Raw genomic sequence first — 15035 nt, forward strand, 5'->3', positions numbered from 1 at the left:
ATACTCCAAGTTAGGCTTCACCAATGTCTTATGCAACTCCAACATAACATCCCATCTTCAGTACTCAATAATATAAAGTTAAATAAGTAGTGCAAAAAGAGGTAAAATAGTGAGATAGTGTTGAAATGGCAGACCTAGTACCTCTCTCTCCTTTTCCAGTTTTAAATACTTGTTTCTTATCAGTGCTTTAGATGCCATTCATTACAACACTTTGGAGATCTGATTACCATAAATATTTTTCGTATATTTTGCTTATAAATTAATCAACTTTGGGCAACCTGTAACACCTTAGACTGTGTCTAACTCCAGGACAGCTTGTACAGAGTAGTAAGGAAGGGGAACATGCAATTGATGGGATTGCTCTGCTAAGAGGCAGCATAGACTTCCTTCTGTAATGACATGGAGCCAGCAGTAGAGAAAGGTCAATGCTGCCATCAGTTACCCCACCTCTGGGGTGCCACGGTAGTGAAGTGTTTAGTGCGATGCTGTTGCAGCTCAGGGTGTTGGAGTTCAGAAGTTCAATCCTGGTGGGTTAATTGGTCATTGTAAGTTGTCCCATGATTGGGTTAGAGTTAAATCAGATTTGTTGGGTGGCATGGCTTGAAGGGCTTATTCCGCACTGTATCTAAATAAATAAATATGACATGCTTGGAGTGAAATCGCCAGTATTATTTATAAGACCCAATTTTGTGCTCAACCATGCCAGAAAGTATTTACTATTACGATCAAGTTGAGGCAAACAGGTTCTCTCAGCTTGAAGCAAATTTTGGTAGTGTCTTGAAATCTTTAGGCAAAGTACACCAGGATCGGAGCTTAAGATTCATAACACAGGAGCCCATTGTGGAAGTGCTAGCGCTTTATTTAAAAAGTCAGAACAGGAGGAGGGCATTAGGCCCTAAAAACAAAACTCAACTTTAACAGCTACCCAATCCTCAATGATGGCTACTTGTGAAAGTCAACATTAAAACATTTACTACTATGTTGAGCTGGAACTGCAAGGGGATGACCCATCTTTGGATCAATGAATTGTTGTGCTGGAGTCTATGCATGGTAATTGTAAGGCAAATCTATACCTTTGTTCCTTTTTGTCCCTGATTTTTTTTGACTCCATCTTTATAGGCAGCGATTTTTGCCTATGTTGCAAAAAAAAATGTTTTCCCTCACCTCCTCTGTCTCTCTGCCATGAACTTTAAATTCATGGTCCTTGAAGCACCTCCAGGTCCTTGAAAAACTACAGCCCCAAACATTTGTCCCTTGTTTCACCTCTTCAAAATTGAAATCTTGTACTACAACCTCTTTGTCTCCTCTCAATTCTGTGTTCCTAGCTGAGCAATTTTGATTTCTCATCTAACTTGTTGCTGATATCTCGACACTGAAACCACTCAAACATCACCTACAGGACCTTCTCATCCTTTCTAAAATATGACAAATAGATTTGTGTATAATGACAAGGTACTGAAAAGAAAATTACAGTTTTTTTTACATGCAACAAGGAATTAAGAGTTGGATGTGTATTTGACGTTGTCATCATGCTGAATAAGGGACATACAGAATGTAATCAATAAGGTCTCAATTAACTCAGGATGAAGGAATGAGGACAGATCTGCTCTCTAGTCATTGCTTTTCAGGTAATTATTTTTTATGTTTCCAAAATTATTTTACCAGTATTCATAATTTAAAGATACATTAGGAAAGAGGGAGCAAGAGCTTGGGGGTGGTAAGATGGAGACATGATAGAAGAACAGAAATAGCCATGTGCTAATTTTGATGTAACACAAAGTGCTTGAGTATTTTTGACAATTTAGCATTTCACCAACAATGATTACTTATTAAAGTCTTTTGGGGAAAAAAAATCACAATTGTAAGATACCCTGTAAAGCAAAACAAAATAATCAGATTACTAATTGTAATGCCAGGTGGGACACAAACTAATTTACAGAATAAAGTGCAGGATAAACCATCCACCCCTGTAATTCACAGAATTTTATTAATGTTTAAGACAATATTTTAACATTATGAAACAACTTCAAATAATCAAATTTCCTAAGCCCCAAACCCACAGACAGGCAGTTCACCTAAGAAATTGCACTTAAGTATGAAACTGGATTACATATTCAATATCTTGTAGCTGGATTCAATCCTTTTTCTAGATGACATACTATTAACATTGCCACTGACAGTACATTTGGGTATGCCAGTGAATTGAGGGTCCAAGGCTGCAGCCTTATCTCCTGCCCACGCTGATAGCACCTCTTCTTGCTAGAAACACAAGATTGTGGAATTACAAGACTGTGAGAACACCAGTGTGGGACTGATAATGAGGACAGATCTCTCCATATCATTAACAAGTGGCATTGTTTGACAATTTCCACATCTTACTTTTGATAGAACACTGCACAATGAACATAGTTGAGTATGCAGTTTGCTCAATATCTTACAATTTAAACAGCATATTTTAAAATGGATATCAACCACAAAATGTTCTTCACACAATAACATGCTGTTCATGTCTAAGCATACCTGCACTTATATCTTGTGTCACAAAAGCTGCTCATTTGGTTAAATAGTAGTCACTTAGGATAAAATAGGTGATCATCTCAAAAATGAAGAAGAGCATTCAACCAAAATGACAGTCTGAGAATTTGATTTCTTTTACTAATTTTTATTTATTTGTTTTATAGAATCAGTTTCAACTTCCTACTGAATATGTAACTTTTGGCTAATACTGCTGTAATTTCCATCCTGACCGCCTTTAGCAATATTGGATTCATCCTTTACAAATTCAGATGATTTACCGTATTTAAGTCCAGTTAGTTTTTTAAGCTGACCCCCCCCCCCATCCATTTCATTACTGTAGTATTATCTGCACTATATCCTCCTTTATTGTGATTTCAGCAACATTTTCTTCTCACCCCCAGCTCCATGAGTTGGTCTCCTTTTTGCCTGTTTGAGCTCTCCTGTCATTTTGTTATCCCATCACCAAATGATTATAGATTTTTTTTGCTTACATTTTGTTTTAGATTCTTTTACCCTCTATGGTAAAATTTCTATTAATTAAACTTAATTTCTTAACATTCTGTAAATCTCACTTGTATCATCAATCTGACATTTGCCCCTTTTCCTGCTTTTGTTATCCACAAACTCTGGCTTTAATTTCCTAATCTTTCTCCTCCTGGAATATATCAAGATTGCAATGGAACAAGCTCCCCAAAACCATTTTACTGATCTCTCCTCACCACATTGATATTGCCTTCCTTCAATTGACTTGTTTTAGCTCAGAGCGGTGCGTATTTGTTTTTCCAAAATTGTATCTTATGCCACTATGGTTGCAGTTTCTGAAACATTTTCTAATGATACTTGCAACATTTCACACAATTTTGAGGAACATTGTCTCAATTTTTAACTGCATTCCATTTGTGGTTTCTAAATGACAATAAACTGAATCTGAATTTGTCCATCATGACTAGATCCAGCAATGCCAAAAACAAATTCATTGAAACTTCTGAATGCACTTTAACTTCCTTCCCCTCTTCTGTAAACTTTTCCCCTTATGTCATCACTACTTCAGTCTATGTTACGATGCTTGAAATACCCCATTAGCTATGCACTCTGGCTTTTCCACTCAGTAATTTCACTGAATGACCTGGAAAGCTATGCTGGCTGGAGTCAGGGCTTCATGCTTTGGCTCTTGGTAGGATCACTCATTCCAAACAGGTCAAAGGGTAGAGGCCAGACTAAGAGTGCTCCACTGATCCTCCAGGTTCAGTTCAGGGATAATAAACCTGATGCAGCGATGAAGAATCCATCTACATCTGAGTGCAACGGTATTCCCGAGTCCCCACCCGGGACTTGTATGACTGACAGTAGTGAAAACTGAGAAGCAGCTACTGACACGATAAAGAAAGCTCTGAACGCTGCTAGAGATGGGGTGTCTTTCATTGCTGTCCTAAACACCAGTGGCGTGATAGGCAGTAAGACCAAGAGTAGGGTTCTTCTGATCCTCACCCTCCACTCCACTATTCTCTAGTCAATGGATCACCCTTCATAATTTCCAGTACCTTCAACTTGAAAGGCACCTGGCACATCTCTCCCTTCAGCATTTTTGTTCACTCTTTTTATCCCTGTAACTTTCACATCTCCAGTGCCCATCAAACCTCAGGGGATACAACACGTGCCCTTTTACTTTTACCCTCCCAAGAACCTAAATATCCCTCCCAGTAGAGCAACAATTCACTTCTGTTTGTTACGATTTAGTGTATTGAATTTGATACTCACACTTACAACAGAGAAATCAAAACCAGATGGAAGCACTGCCTTCATTCAGCTATCAGGAATGACCCTTAGTTTCCAATTGCCCTTCACTAGTTCTCCACCCTCCTCACACAGATGTCACTCTTTGGCCTCCTATACTGTTCCAACAGAAGCTCATCAAACATTATCTCATCTACTCTAAATCTTAATATGAATTTCAGTATTAATTAGTCTTCCTACTTTTGTATCAGAAATGTCTACTTCTGAAGGGGAAATCAACCCCTAAAGCAGACTTCATGTTTATCCCCCATTATAGATGTTGCTTGAACTGCTTATTTCCAGAATTCACATTTACATTTTCTTCCTTTCTGTTCCTGCACATCTCTTTCAAACTGGTCAGCTTTGATTAACAAGCCTTCATCAGCCTCTCTTCACCAGCACATTCACTTCTGCTATTCAATTTCACTGGTCTCCATCCTCTACAGATATTGCCACTGTTGTCTTCATTTCCTCTGCAACTCGAAACACTTTTTTTGAGATCAAATGAAAGCTTAGGATCTAAGAGATTAACTGTTTCAGATGCTAACTTTCTTAATAGTTGAAAGAGTTTTATTTCAGATTTCCAGCATCTGCAATCTTCTACATTTAAGCCCTTCAACATTTTGTCAGAGGGACTTGAATTTTCACATTTCTATTATGGTCAATTTACAATGGAATAAAACAATGATTACATATGCATCTTTAAAGCACCATTTATAGCCTTGAGATGTAATTGGAAGTATCTTTGCAGTATAATCACTATCATAATGTAGGAGTTCATGAATAGAATTAGAACATTAAATTTTATCAAGAGATTTAAACCATCTTCTTCATTGACTTTCTTTTGAACCAACTTTCTAGAAAGTTTGCCAGGAAGTCATCTATAATACTTCACAATGCTCCTGAGAATTTTAATAACATTACAAGATTTTTTTTTTAAATTACACAAACACATAATTAATTATATTCCTTAATTCAGAATCAATGTACTACCATCATTTTTCTTGTTTTCTGAAAGTCTTAAGTAGGGCAACAGAAGCTACAACATCTTGTTGGGTCCAGTCAGAAAACCACACTTTAAAAAAGATGTGAAGGCTTTGGAGAAGGTACAGAAAAGATTTATCAAAATTATTCCTTGTTTGAAGGATATTAATTATGCAGATTGTCTGGAAAGGATAGGGATGTTCTCCTTGGAAAAGAAGAGAGGGATCTTAAAAGGGGATTTAAATCATGAGGGACAGAGACAGATTGGGTAAAGAGGAGCTGCCCATTGGCAGAGGCATCAAAAACCACAGGTCACAGAACAAATTGATCTGCAAAAGAACCAAATGTGACATGAAGATGATTATTTTTCATGGAGAGTAATTGGTCAGAATCTGGAATGCACTGTCAAGAGAGCTATTGAAGACAGTTTTTAACTGCAGAATTCAGAAGACTACATAAGTATCTAAAAGGAAAGAATTTTCAGAGCTACAGGAAAATGGCAGGGAAAAAGGTCCAGGTGCACTCCTCATAAGATTAAAAGAGTATGGCCTCAATGGGCCATATATTCGCCTTCCATGCTGCAGCCATTCTGTGAAGAACACCAGAAACCTGCTTGTTAGGACACAGAACTAAACTGTTACCCTGTTGATTTGTTATTGCTGGTGAAGCCTGTTTGAAGCTTGGGACTTCAGAACTGGTCCATGATCCAATAGATACAGCTGGCAATGGAGTTTCCACATCTCTTCAAAGTATCTCTCAATATGGTCTGCAGAAATTTCACCAGAAAATGTAAAAACTATTCTTGCAATAAGATTTAAAAAAAAGCTTTATTGCCAATTTGATTGTTCTATATATTTGGCAACTCTTTTAGAACATTCAAGTATGATTATTTACAGAAGTGCAAGTGCCATTAGCCTCTCTGAAAACTCCTGCCTGCAAACTGTATGATTACTAAGGGCTAACTTGTGTGATCTACTTTTGGCAATGATAAAATCATGATGAAAAGACAACACTTATATAAATTAATCCACATAATTTCTCACAACTTCACACAGCAATAGTCCAACCGTAAAATGCAAAAGCTGTAAAAGTCCCGATGTGCAGGTGCACCATACATCTTCCCGGTCACAGCATAGCAGTATCTGCACGCAAAACCTATTAGTTCAGTATTAACAGTAATGTCGCAGGAATCCTTTATTTTTTTAAGCAAATCTGTACATCTGATGCTAGCTTGATGACTACACATTTAGTAATCTGCTTGTTGCTACAATATCAACCTAATAAATTTGCCTGGAGTGGAAGTGGAGGGTGGGTAGGAGGAGAAATTTCCAAATTCAAACTACTTGTCTCAGGAAACCATTTCTATGCATTTTCCATTGAACTGTTAAACAGATTGGTGCCATTAAAGAACCTCTTTGGAATTTTCAGTATCAAAGGTGGTCTGTCTGAAGTGCTTTTAGAAAGAGTTGTCCTTGGTGAAGGACAACGCCGTCCATTATCTTGCTCATGCCCCTTAAAGTTCTGATAATCACCTGCATCGTTTACTGGATTTACACCTTCTTGTTTAAGACAAGTCTGTCTGCTTGAATGTGGAGGAACAAGATCAGAATCAGTGGGAAGCCCACACACATCCAAGGACTCTGTGCTGGTGTTTCCGAATAAAATATCATCGGTGGCACTGGGAAGATCCTGGGCAATTTGAGTCCCTGTGAGGTGTTGTTCACCAAGATCAAAACTGCTATTATTAAGAAGATTGGTGGTTTTGTTCACAGTGCTGTTGTCACTGTCCACATCTGCAACAACCACCTCATCACTATCACTTTCAATAGTTATGACAAGTGGTGAATGATTTGTGCGATCTGTCCTTTCGCTGCTTTTCTCCTTCCTCTGTTTCTTGTGTTTCTTTTTTCGCTTATGTCGCCTGCTTGCCTCCGTTGCCTTTCCCTCGTACACTATTTCCACACTGGAACTCTTCCGCTTCTCTCTACGCTTTTTCATCTTGGGTTCACTGCTTATGGTGCTCTCAGCCACCAATGAGCCACTTTTTGAGTAGCTACTGCATTGTGAATGAGGCCTGGGAGAGCTGCCCTCCCTTCTAGGCAGAGTGTGAATCTCTGACGATATCTTAGCAATCTGTAAATTCTCATTTCTGTCATCCTTGTTGGATGAACTTTCCAAATAATGAGTCTTATATTTTCTTTTGCCTCCTGGTTTTTCTTGCCTCAATCTATCAGTTCGCCCTGAGGTAGTTCTAGACCGGGAACTCGATGGACTTCTTGAACGATAATTTCTGTACTGATAATAGACATCTTCCCTGTGACTACTTGGGCTTCTGAAGCTTGTACTTTCAGAACTAGATCGAATTCTATAATCCGAACAAGGTGACGTTCTTCTATAGCGAGTTCTATTTCTGGTTATGGAATCATGACCTTTGTGTGTTCTACTGTGGTAACTATATCTTTCCCACTGGTATGAGAAGCCCCTGTCTTTCTCCTGATATTCCCTCATATATCTGTATGTCCTGTCTCTACTTCTGGATCTTCTTCTGTCTCTCACTGACGCATAGCTTCTGCTCCAAGAGCGCGATCTAGGTCGGTGCCTGTAAACCACGACGTCACTGTTCTGTGACCTTGTGCGACTTCTCGTAGATGACGCTCTCTCTCGGTTCCTAGACCTCTTTCTGCTCCATGTTTGATAGGTGCAGGTTTCTTGACTGGCTGACCTGCTTCTATCCTCTAAATAATATTGATCTCTGTTAGACCTTTGGCTCCTGTCCTTGACTTGATGCTCACTTCTGCAGTAAGAGTAAGCCACCATAGTTCTGTCTACGCTATCTGATCGTTGGTGTCTCCGAGGATCATGCTTGTCTCTGCTTTGTGATCGAAACTTGGATCGATCCTTGGAACTGCTTCTGACTCTACTTGATGCCCTTGCTTTGTGTCTGCCTGAAGATGAGGTGCTGCCTCCAGAATGGGAAGTCTTTTTGCGATGCTTCTCCCTTTTCGATTTATTCCTCTTCTTCCGTTTTGACTTCTTTCTTTTCCACCGGTCCCTGGAGATAGAGGATCTGGTTGAGGACGACCTGGTTGACAAGCAGCAACTGCTGGTGCTGCTGCTGTGGAAATGTGTGTGCACAGGCTGCGCAGCAACTTCTGTGCTCGTTTCATGTATGGACACCTCAGAGTCTGAACTCAGTTCAATAAGCTCAGGGGTCCTTTCAGCCAAAGGCTTCACGTAACCCACAATTAAGCAATCATCTCCCGAGCGAGTCGAACTGTCTTCCTTTGTACCAGGATCAGCCTTTATTGGCACCACAGGCAACATTGACTCGGGCTGCATTGCAGCCTCTTCAGAATCAGAGGCTTCCTCAGGTGAGGAATTCCCAGCCTCTAAGGTCTGTGTGACTGAGTAGGAAGGGCCAGGTGTTTCATCATCCCACGTTGACTGACTTAGGCTAAGAGCCAGATCTGAGGGATTAGCCGTTGGCCTGTCTGTTTGCAGAGGATCAGCAGCATCAGGTGAAATTGCAATTACAGACAAATCTGAGTCACTTTCTTCCTCATAGGATGGGGCTGGACAGTCATAGTTGGCCCTCTGGTCATACGATTCCATGTTAAATGGAGCTCTGGCGAAACTGATAAACTCATGCAAAAAGTGGTCAGTGCGGTTAAGCAGGAACGGTCTCAATTCTTCTTGGAATGCCTCACCCTCCATATCGTACCGGACAATGTTGGACATGATGACGTGTTGCACAATGTTGACAATTGAGCCGTGAGAGCCAAACAAGACACAGAGCTCCCTCTTCAGCCACGGCATCAGGCGATGGAGGCAAGCAGCATTACGGCGGAAGAAGTCAGCAGAGACATCACGGTAGCGGCCGCCGTCCTGCACGTTCCTGACCCGCACCCCCGACCGGTATAATTCGCGCCGGAAGTTGACCATCTCTTGTTCTTGAATTTGCCGAGCGGACACACCTTGGGACTGTGCCCTCCTCCGGGCCCTCAGCCGACTCATCATGCGACGCAAGTTGCGGCTCTGTTGTGCCCGGGTCTGTCGACCCAGTCCCTCAAACACCACTCCATTGTCAGGCAACTGCGAAATAACCGGAGAGCTCCGAGGCTGGTGAGCCATACGGCGCTCCCTGGTTAAGGTTGTGCGATATCTAAATCTCTGGCCACCTGGACTGCCAAATGAGCCATTCTCCGTTGCCTTCAGGACATACTCTTGGAAATCATTTTCAGTTCGTACACTGTGGAAAATGGAGTTGAAAGGCTGCTTACACAGTGGGCATTCTGCTTTGTTACGGGACCATTCCTGAATGCAACGAAAGCAAAATTTGTGGAAGCAACGATCGATGTAAGACATGTTGTCAAATCTGTCCAGACAGATTGGACATTTTGCATCAGGCGATACGTCGCCCTGCATTCCATGCTGAATTTTGCTGGTTTCAGGTTCTGGAGAAAATTGGTTCTCTGCATTCAAATCCTCTGTGGTTGATGCCATCATCTGAAAATAAAAAGTAAAAATTCCAATGAAGATATTTTCAGGGGCAGAAAATAAGCTGAGAGAGTCAAGCAAATCCAGGTACAGTAGAAAAAGCTCAAATGACTAGGCTTTATTCTACAACCAAATGAGTAATGAGAGCCAGGGACAACCTGTTTTCAATTTATCCTTCTCCAGGATCCAAGCCATGGTTGAGACAACATGTTCAACATTTTACAAACTACAAATGCAAACAAGAGCACAACCAGTTTTGCCATTTCATTTTTTTTTTAAACTGAACTTATCTTAAAATACAGCAATTCCTCAGAACTAATGATTTGAAAAGCCCAAGTTTACATGCCTTGCTCTCTCTCACAAGCTACATTTTCAAGTCATTAAACCTATTCCTGGTAGAAGCTGAAACTGGATCAGACTGTTAGAAACCTTAAAGTCAAAACTGACTCAGGGAGAAACTTTGAATTGCACGTTCACATCAACACCAAGACCCTATCCACAAAAATGTCTATTTCTTCCTCTGCTTCCGCTCCATTCATAATGAAATCCTCATCCATAGCTTTAGACTTGACTACTTCAAAGGCTTGGCCAGTCTCCTTGGTTCTACCCTATGTAAACAGAATTCTGATGAGCTTTAACTTGCACGGTGTCACTTACCCATCACTTCCATTTGTTGTAAAATAACCAGCTCTTGCTGTCAACATCAGTAAGACGAAAGAGCTGATTGTGGACTTCAGGAAGGGTAAGATGAAGGAACACACACCAATCCTCACAGAGGGATCAGAAGTGGAGAGAGTGAGCAGTTTCATGTTCCTGGGTGTCACGATCTCAGAGGATCTAACCTGGTCCCAACATATTGATGCAGTTATAAAGAAGGCAAGACACCGACTATACTTCATTAGGAGTTTGAAGAGGTTTGGTATGTCAACAAATACACTCAAAAACTTCTATACATGTAGCGTGGAGAGCATTCTGATAGGCTGCATCACTGTCTGGTATGGGGGGGGGGGGGGGGCGCTACTGTACAGGACCGAAAGAAGCTGTAAATTTAGTCAGCTGCATCTTGGGTACTAGCCTACCAAGTACCCAGGACATTTTCAAGCGGTGTCTCAGAAAGGCAGCGTCCATTATTAAGGACCTCCAGCACCCAGGGCATGCCCTTTTCTCACTGTTACCATCGGGTAAGAGGTACAAAAGCCTGAAGGCAGACACTCAGCAATTCAGGAACAGCTTCTTCCCCTCTGCCATCTGATCCCTAAATGGACATTGAATACTATCTCATTTTTAAAAAATATAGTATTTCTATTTTTGCATGATTTTAATCTATTCAATGTACATATACTATATAAAGTATACTGAATAAGATTTATTATTTTATTTCTTTTCTTCTATATTATGTATTGCACTGAACTGCTGCTACTAAGTTAACAAATTTCATGTCACATGCTGGTGATAATAAACCTGATTCTAATTCTTGGTAAATGGTGCTTGATTGTAAAATGCTCAGCCTTATTTTCAAACTAGTCCAAGATTTTGCTGTTTCTTAATTCCAAGTTCTTCTGTAGTTTAACAATTCTCCAGTCAACATCGCTCTAATACTTGTGGCTATGGCCCTGGTCATGAGTGTCCAAGGCTCTGGAATTTGTTCCTTAAATTCTTCTCTTTCACTGCCTCTCCTTTTTACAGAACTTCTTAACACCTACTTCTGGCCAAGCTTCTGACATCTGTCCCAAGAGTTCCCTGCACTAGGATTTCTAATTTTATCGACAAGGCTCCTACGAACTGCTTTGGGATGTTTTGGTAGTTGAAGGTGCTATATGAATTGCTGCCAGAGTGCAACAGATTGCATACATGATAGATTGGATCTTGACTGTTGTATGACATTGTACTATTGTACTACATAATAATTTGGTGAGCAGTCTTCTCAAGTGTGCCATCACAGGTGCAATGCAACCGTTATGAAAATGAATATATTCATATTAAAAATGAGAAAAAAATGCAAGTTAAGACTCAGACCAAAATAGATCATTACAAAAATTATATATCAGTACAAATGCTGATTTGTAGCATTGTTTTCAAGAAATTGAAAACAAACTTGATTATTAAAAGAGTAGTGAGAATGTAGAATTTGATACAACATGAAGCAATAAAACAAAGATGCATAAATAAATGAAAAAAAGCACAAAGATCTTGGGATGAAGAGGCTTGTAGCGAGCACAAATATTGCCTGGCCTGTAAATTTGATGTAATAGCTGAAAGAATTTTTGATCAAAAAAACAAGACCACTACAAATGGGAAACTTCAAATAGGAGAAAGTCTGCAGATGCTAGAAATCCAAAACAACACACAAAATGCTGGCAGTACTCAAAAGGTCATGTAGCATCTATGAAAATGAATAAACTGCTAGCGTTTTGGATCCAGAACCTTCGGGGTTTACTCTTTTCCACAGATGCTGCCTGAACTGATGACTCCTCCAGCATTTTGTGGGTGTTGCAAATGGTAAACTTCGTGTTTAATGTAGGCTTTGGTAAATCACTCATTGAACATCCTATGGGAGGGGAGGGGGAGGAAAAGAGGGAAGGAGGGAGGAAAAGTCTCTGTAGATGCAGCTTGACCTGTGGATATATTAACTTATGGCATACACCTCTCAATTCTTTCTCTCCTCTCAACGACTCAGATTAGCCGAATTACAGGCCTTTTCTACAATGCAACTGTGACTAAATCTAAAAGCGTAATCTACTGATTATAAAGACTTTAAAATGCCCTGATGTTTATAAAATATGTTAGAAAACCAAGTTTTGTATTTTGATCCCTGCAGCCACACCTCTATATAACACAAAAATACACCTGTGTAGCAAATGCTACACCTGTCCCCACACCTCCCCCCCTTACCACCATTCCGGGCCCCAGACAGTCCTTCCAGGTGAGGCAACACTTCACCTGCGAGTCTGCTGGAGTTGTCTATTGCATCCGGTGCTCCCAGTGTGGCCTCCTCTACATCGGCGAGCCCTGACGCAGATTGGGGGACCGCTTCGTCGAGCACCTCCACTCCATCCGTCACAATAGACAGGACCTCCCGGTTGCCACCCACTTCAACTCTGCCTCTCATTCCCATCTAGAAATGTCCATACATGGCCTCGTTTACTGCCATGATGAGGCCAAACTCAGGTTGGAGGAGCAACACCTCATCTACCGTCTGGGTAGCCTCCAGCCTGGTGGTATGAACATTTCCGGTAATTCCCTCCCCCCCCCCCCCCCCCCCCCATCCCAGGTCCCTCTCTGCCTCTCTCCCCTTTCAATTTTCTGCTTTTTTATCTCTACAGTTCTTTCATACTTATCCCCACCCCTCGCCCCTTTATCTTTCCTCTGATTGGTTTTCTAACTGGCGCCTCTAGGCCCTACCCCCTCCTTTATCTCTATTACTGGGCTTCGGCCCTCTCTTCCCCTCCCATTCCTGATGAAGGGTCTTGGCCCGAAACGTTGGCTACTCTTTTCTCACGGATGCTGCCTGGCCTGCTGAGTTCTTCCAGCGTTGTGTACATATTCCTCTATATAACAGGCTGGACTGTTGTGTGATTCAGTGTTATTTACCTCATAACACACTCTAGCCCATTGTGCCTTTTTGGGACAGCTAGTTAATTAGAATCTACTATCTAGCTCACATTTTAACTCTAGAATTAATTGTTCTTTCAAAAAGTGAATTTGATTAAAGTTTTTGTGCTAAGAGCTTCTTTGAACACTTACTTCAAATCTGTTCCTTCTGTACTGTATGAAACAATAAACCCCAGGAACAGAATTAGGCTATTCAGCCTATTGACTCTGCTCCACTATTCCATCATGGCCGATTTATATCCCTCTAAATCACATTCTCCCTCCTTCATTCTCCTCTGAAACCCTGACTAATCAAGAACCTATCAAACTTCGCTTTAAATGTACCCAATGAGTTGGCCTCTACAGCCGTGTCTGTAGCAATGAATTCCTCATTGAACTCCTCAGATTCATCACCCTCTGGCTTTAGAAGTTCATTTTCACCTCCTTTAATTCTGAGGCTAGGTGTTGCGGTCCTGGACTCCCCCACTATAGGAACCATCCTCTCTATTGAGGCCTTTCAATATTTGATAGGTTTCAATGTGATCTCCTCCACCCCATTCATTAAGCTCTAGCTAGCATAGGCCCAAAGCTATCAAAAATAGTTTATCTACATTGATCAAAACACACTGTGAATTTGAACACCTACATTATGTACAGAATTTCAAACAATAACTTAAAACTCTTTTTCAGTGTTCATGTGAACGTCTTCTAGCATTCTCTGTCACTGTGACATGCTTCCTAAAACACAGTGGCGATAATTATAACCAATTCTCGAAAGGCCTAAACAATAATTTGGAAAACTTTGATATATGTTTATGGCTCTTATACACAAAAACAAGGAATTCCAAAAGAATCATATCAATTTTCTAATTAATTTAAATGCACATACATCAATCAGCTCACTTATCTTTTTGGTAATCATTACATTTACCCCTCCCACCGTAGTCGACCACTCGTTTCCTTGAACCGTTATACTGTTCCATGAGATTGTGGCTGTTGACTTTATTCACCGTAATCCCACTTATCTGCCTTTGTTAGCCCACTGAAAAAAAATAGCAATGGCAGATTTGAAATTGTGTGGGAAAAGGTTTCATATTCCTACCACGGTTAAAGGAGTATTTATGTATATCTCGTTTGGCTCGAAAAGCTCTCCACCCTTGTCTTGATCAATCAAAAAATAACATTAAATCTGTATCCTTATGTTGGTTTAAGATGTCAATAGTTTCATAGGTCTACTCTGACCGTAGTACTTCGGTCCAAATAACAGTTTTAACTGCCAGCCAGGGTCCACGGGCCTATAATCCTGGTCTGTGTCCCCCACCCATCTCAGAACCTTACCTGCAATAGTTGCTCAGTTCCCGATTTTCCTCAGGTCCAAATTAATTTCATTTAATTTATTTTCAAATATTAAAACATTCCCCTCCACCCCCTTTGATTCGTTCGCGAACATTTGTTATTTTAATCCTGCTCCGGTGCCCTGCCCGCCCGCCGGAGACAGGCCTCTCAAGCGACTGCCCGTGAGGGTGTTACACCATCACACAAGCTGAATGGATGACGGGGGCCGCCGGGACACTGGAGGACCAATTTACGACGCCGGACCAGCGAATGCCGGAGGACCGTGCTCTTCCCTCTGGAGGACCCAGTCGCCGCGCCAGGCGGAGGAATGCGGGAGG

General features: G+C 41.0%; 1 protein-coding gene across 3 annotated transcripts; it reads right to left on the reverse strand.

Annotated features, from left to right (window-relative positions):
* Window positions 1-1965: 1965 nt before the first annotated feature.
* Window positions 1966-14964, reverse strand: LOC140729133 (E3 ubiquitin-protein ligase Topors-like). Of its 3 annotated transcripts, XM_073048575.1 has the most exons (3): window positions 14701-14964; window positions 10429-10613; window positions 1966-9780 (listed from the first exon to the last, which is right to left on the reverse strand). In XM_073048575.1, the coding sequence occupies exon 3, from the start codon at window positions 9778-9780 to the stop codon at window positions 6637-6639; it is 3144 nt and encodes a 1047-aa protein (XP_072904676.1). In that variant the 5' UTR covers window positions 10429-10613; window positions 14701-14964; the 3' UTR covers window positions 1966-6636. The 3 variants fall into 3 exon arrangements, with proteins under 3 accessions (XP_072904676.1, XP_072904674.1, XP_072904675.1); XM_073048573.1 differs by lacking the exon at window positions 10429-10613; XM_073048574.1 differs by lacking the exon at window positions 14701-14964 and having other exon boundaries at window positions 10429-11824.
* Window positions 14965-15035: the final 71 nt, after the last annotated feature.

Source organism: Hemitrygon akajei, chromosome 6 (genome assembly GCF_048418815.1).
Source record: "Hemitrygon akajei chromosome 6, sHemAka1.3, whole genome shotgun sequence".
Classification (NCBI taxonomy): Eukaryota; Metazoa; Chordata; class Chondrichthyes; order Myliobatiformes; family Dasyatidae; genus Hemitrygon; species Hemitrygon akajei.

Coding starts and splice junctions, on each gene's coding strand:
- LOC140729133 (XM_073048573.1), bottom strand. CDS start 9,780: ATGATGGCATCAACCACAGAGGATTTGAATGCAGAGAACCAATTTTCT.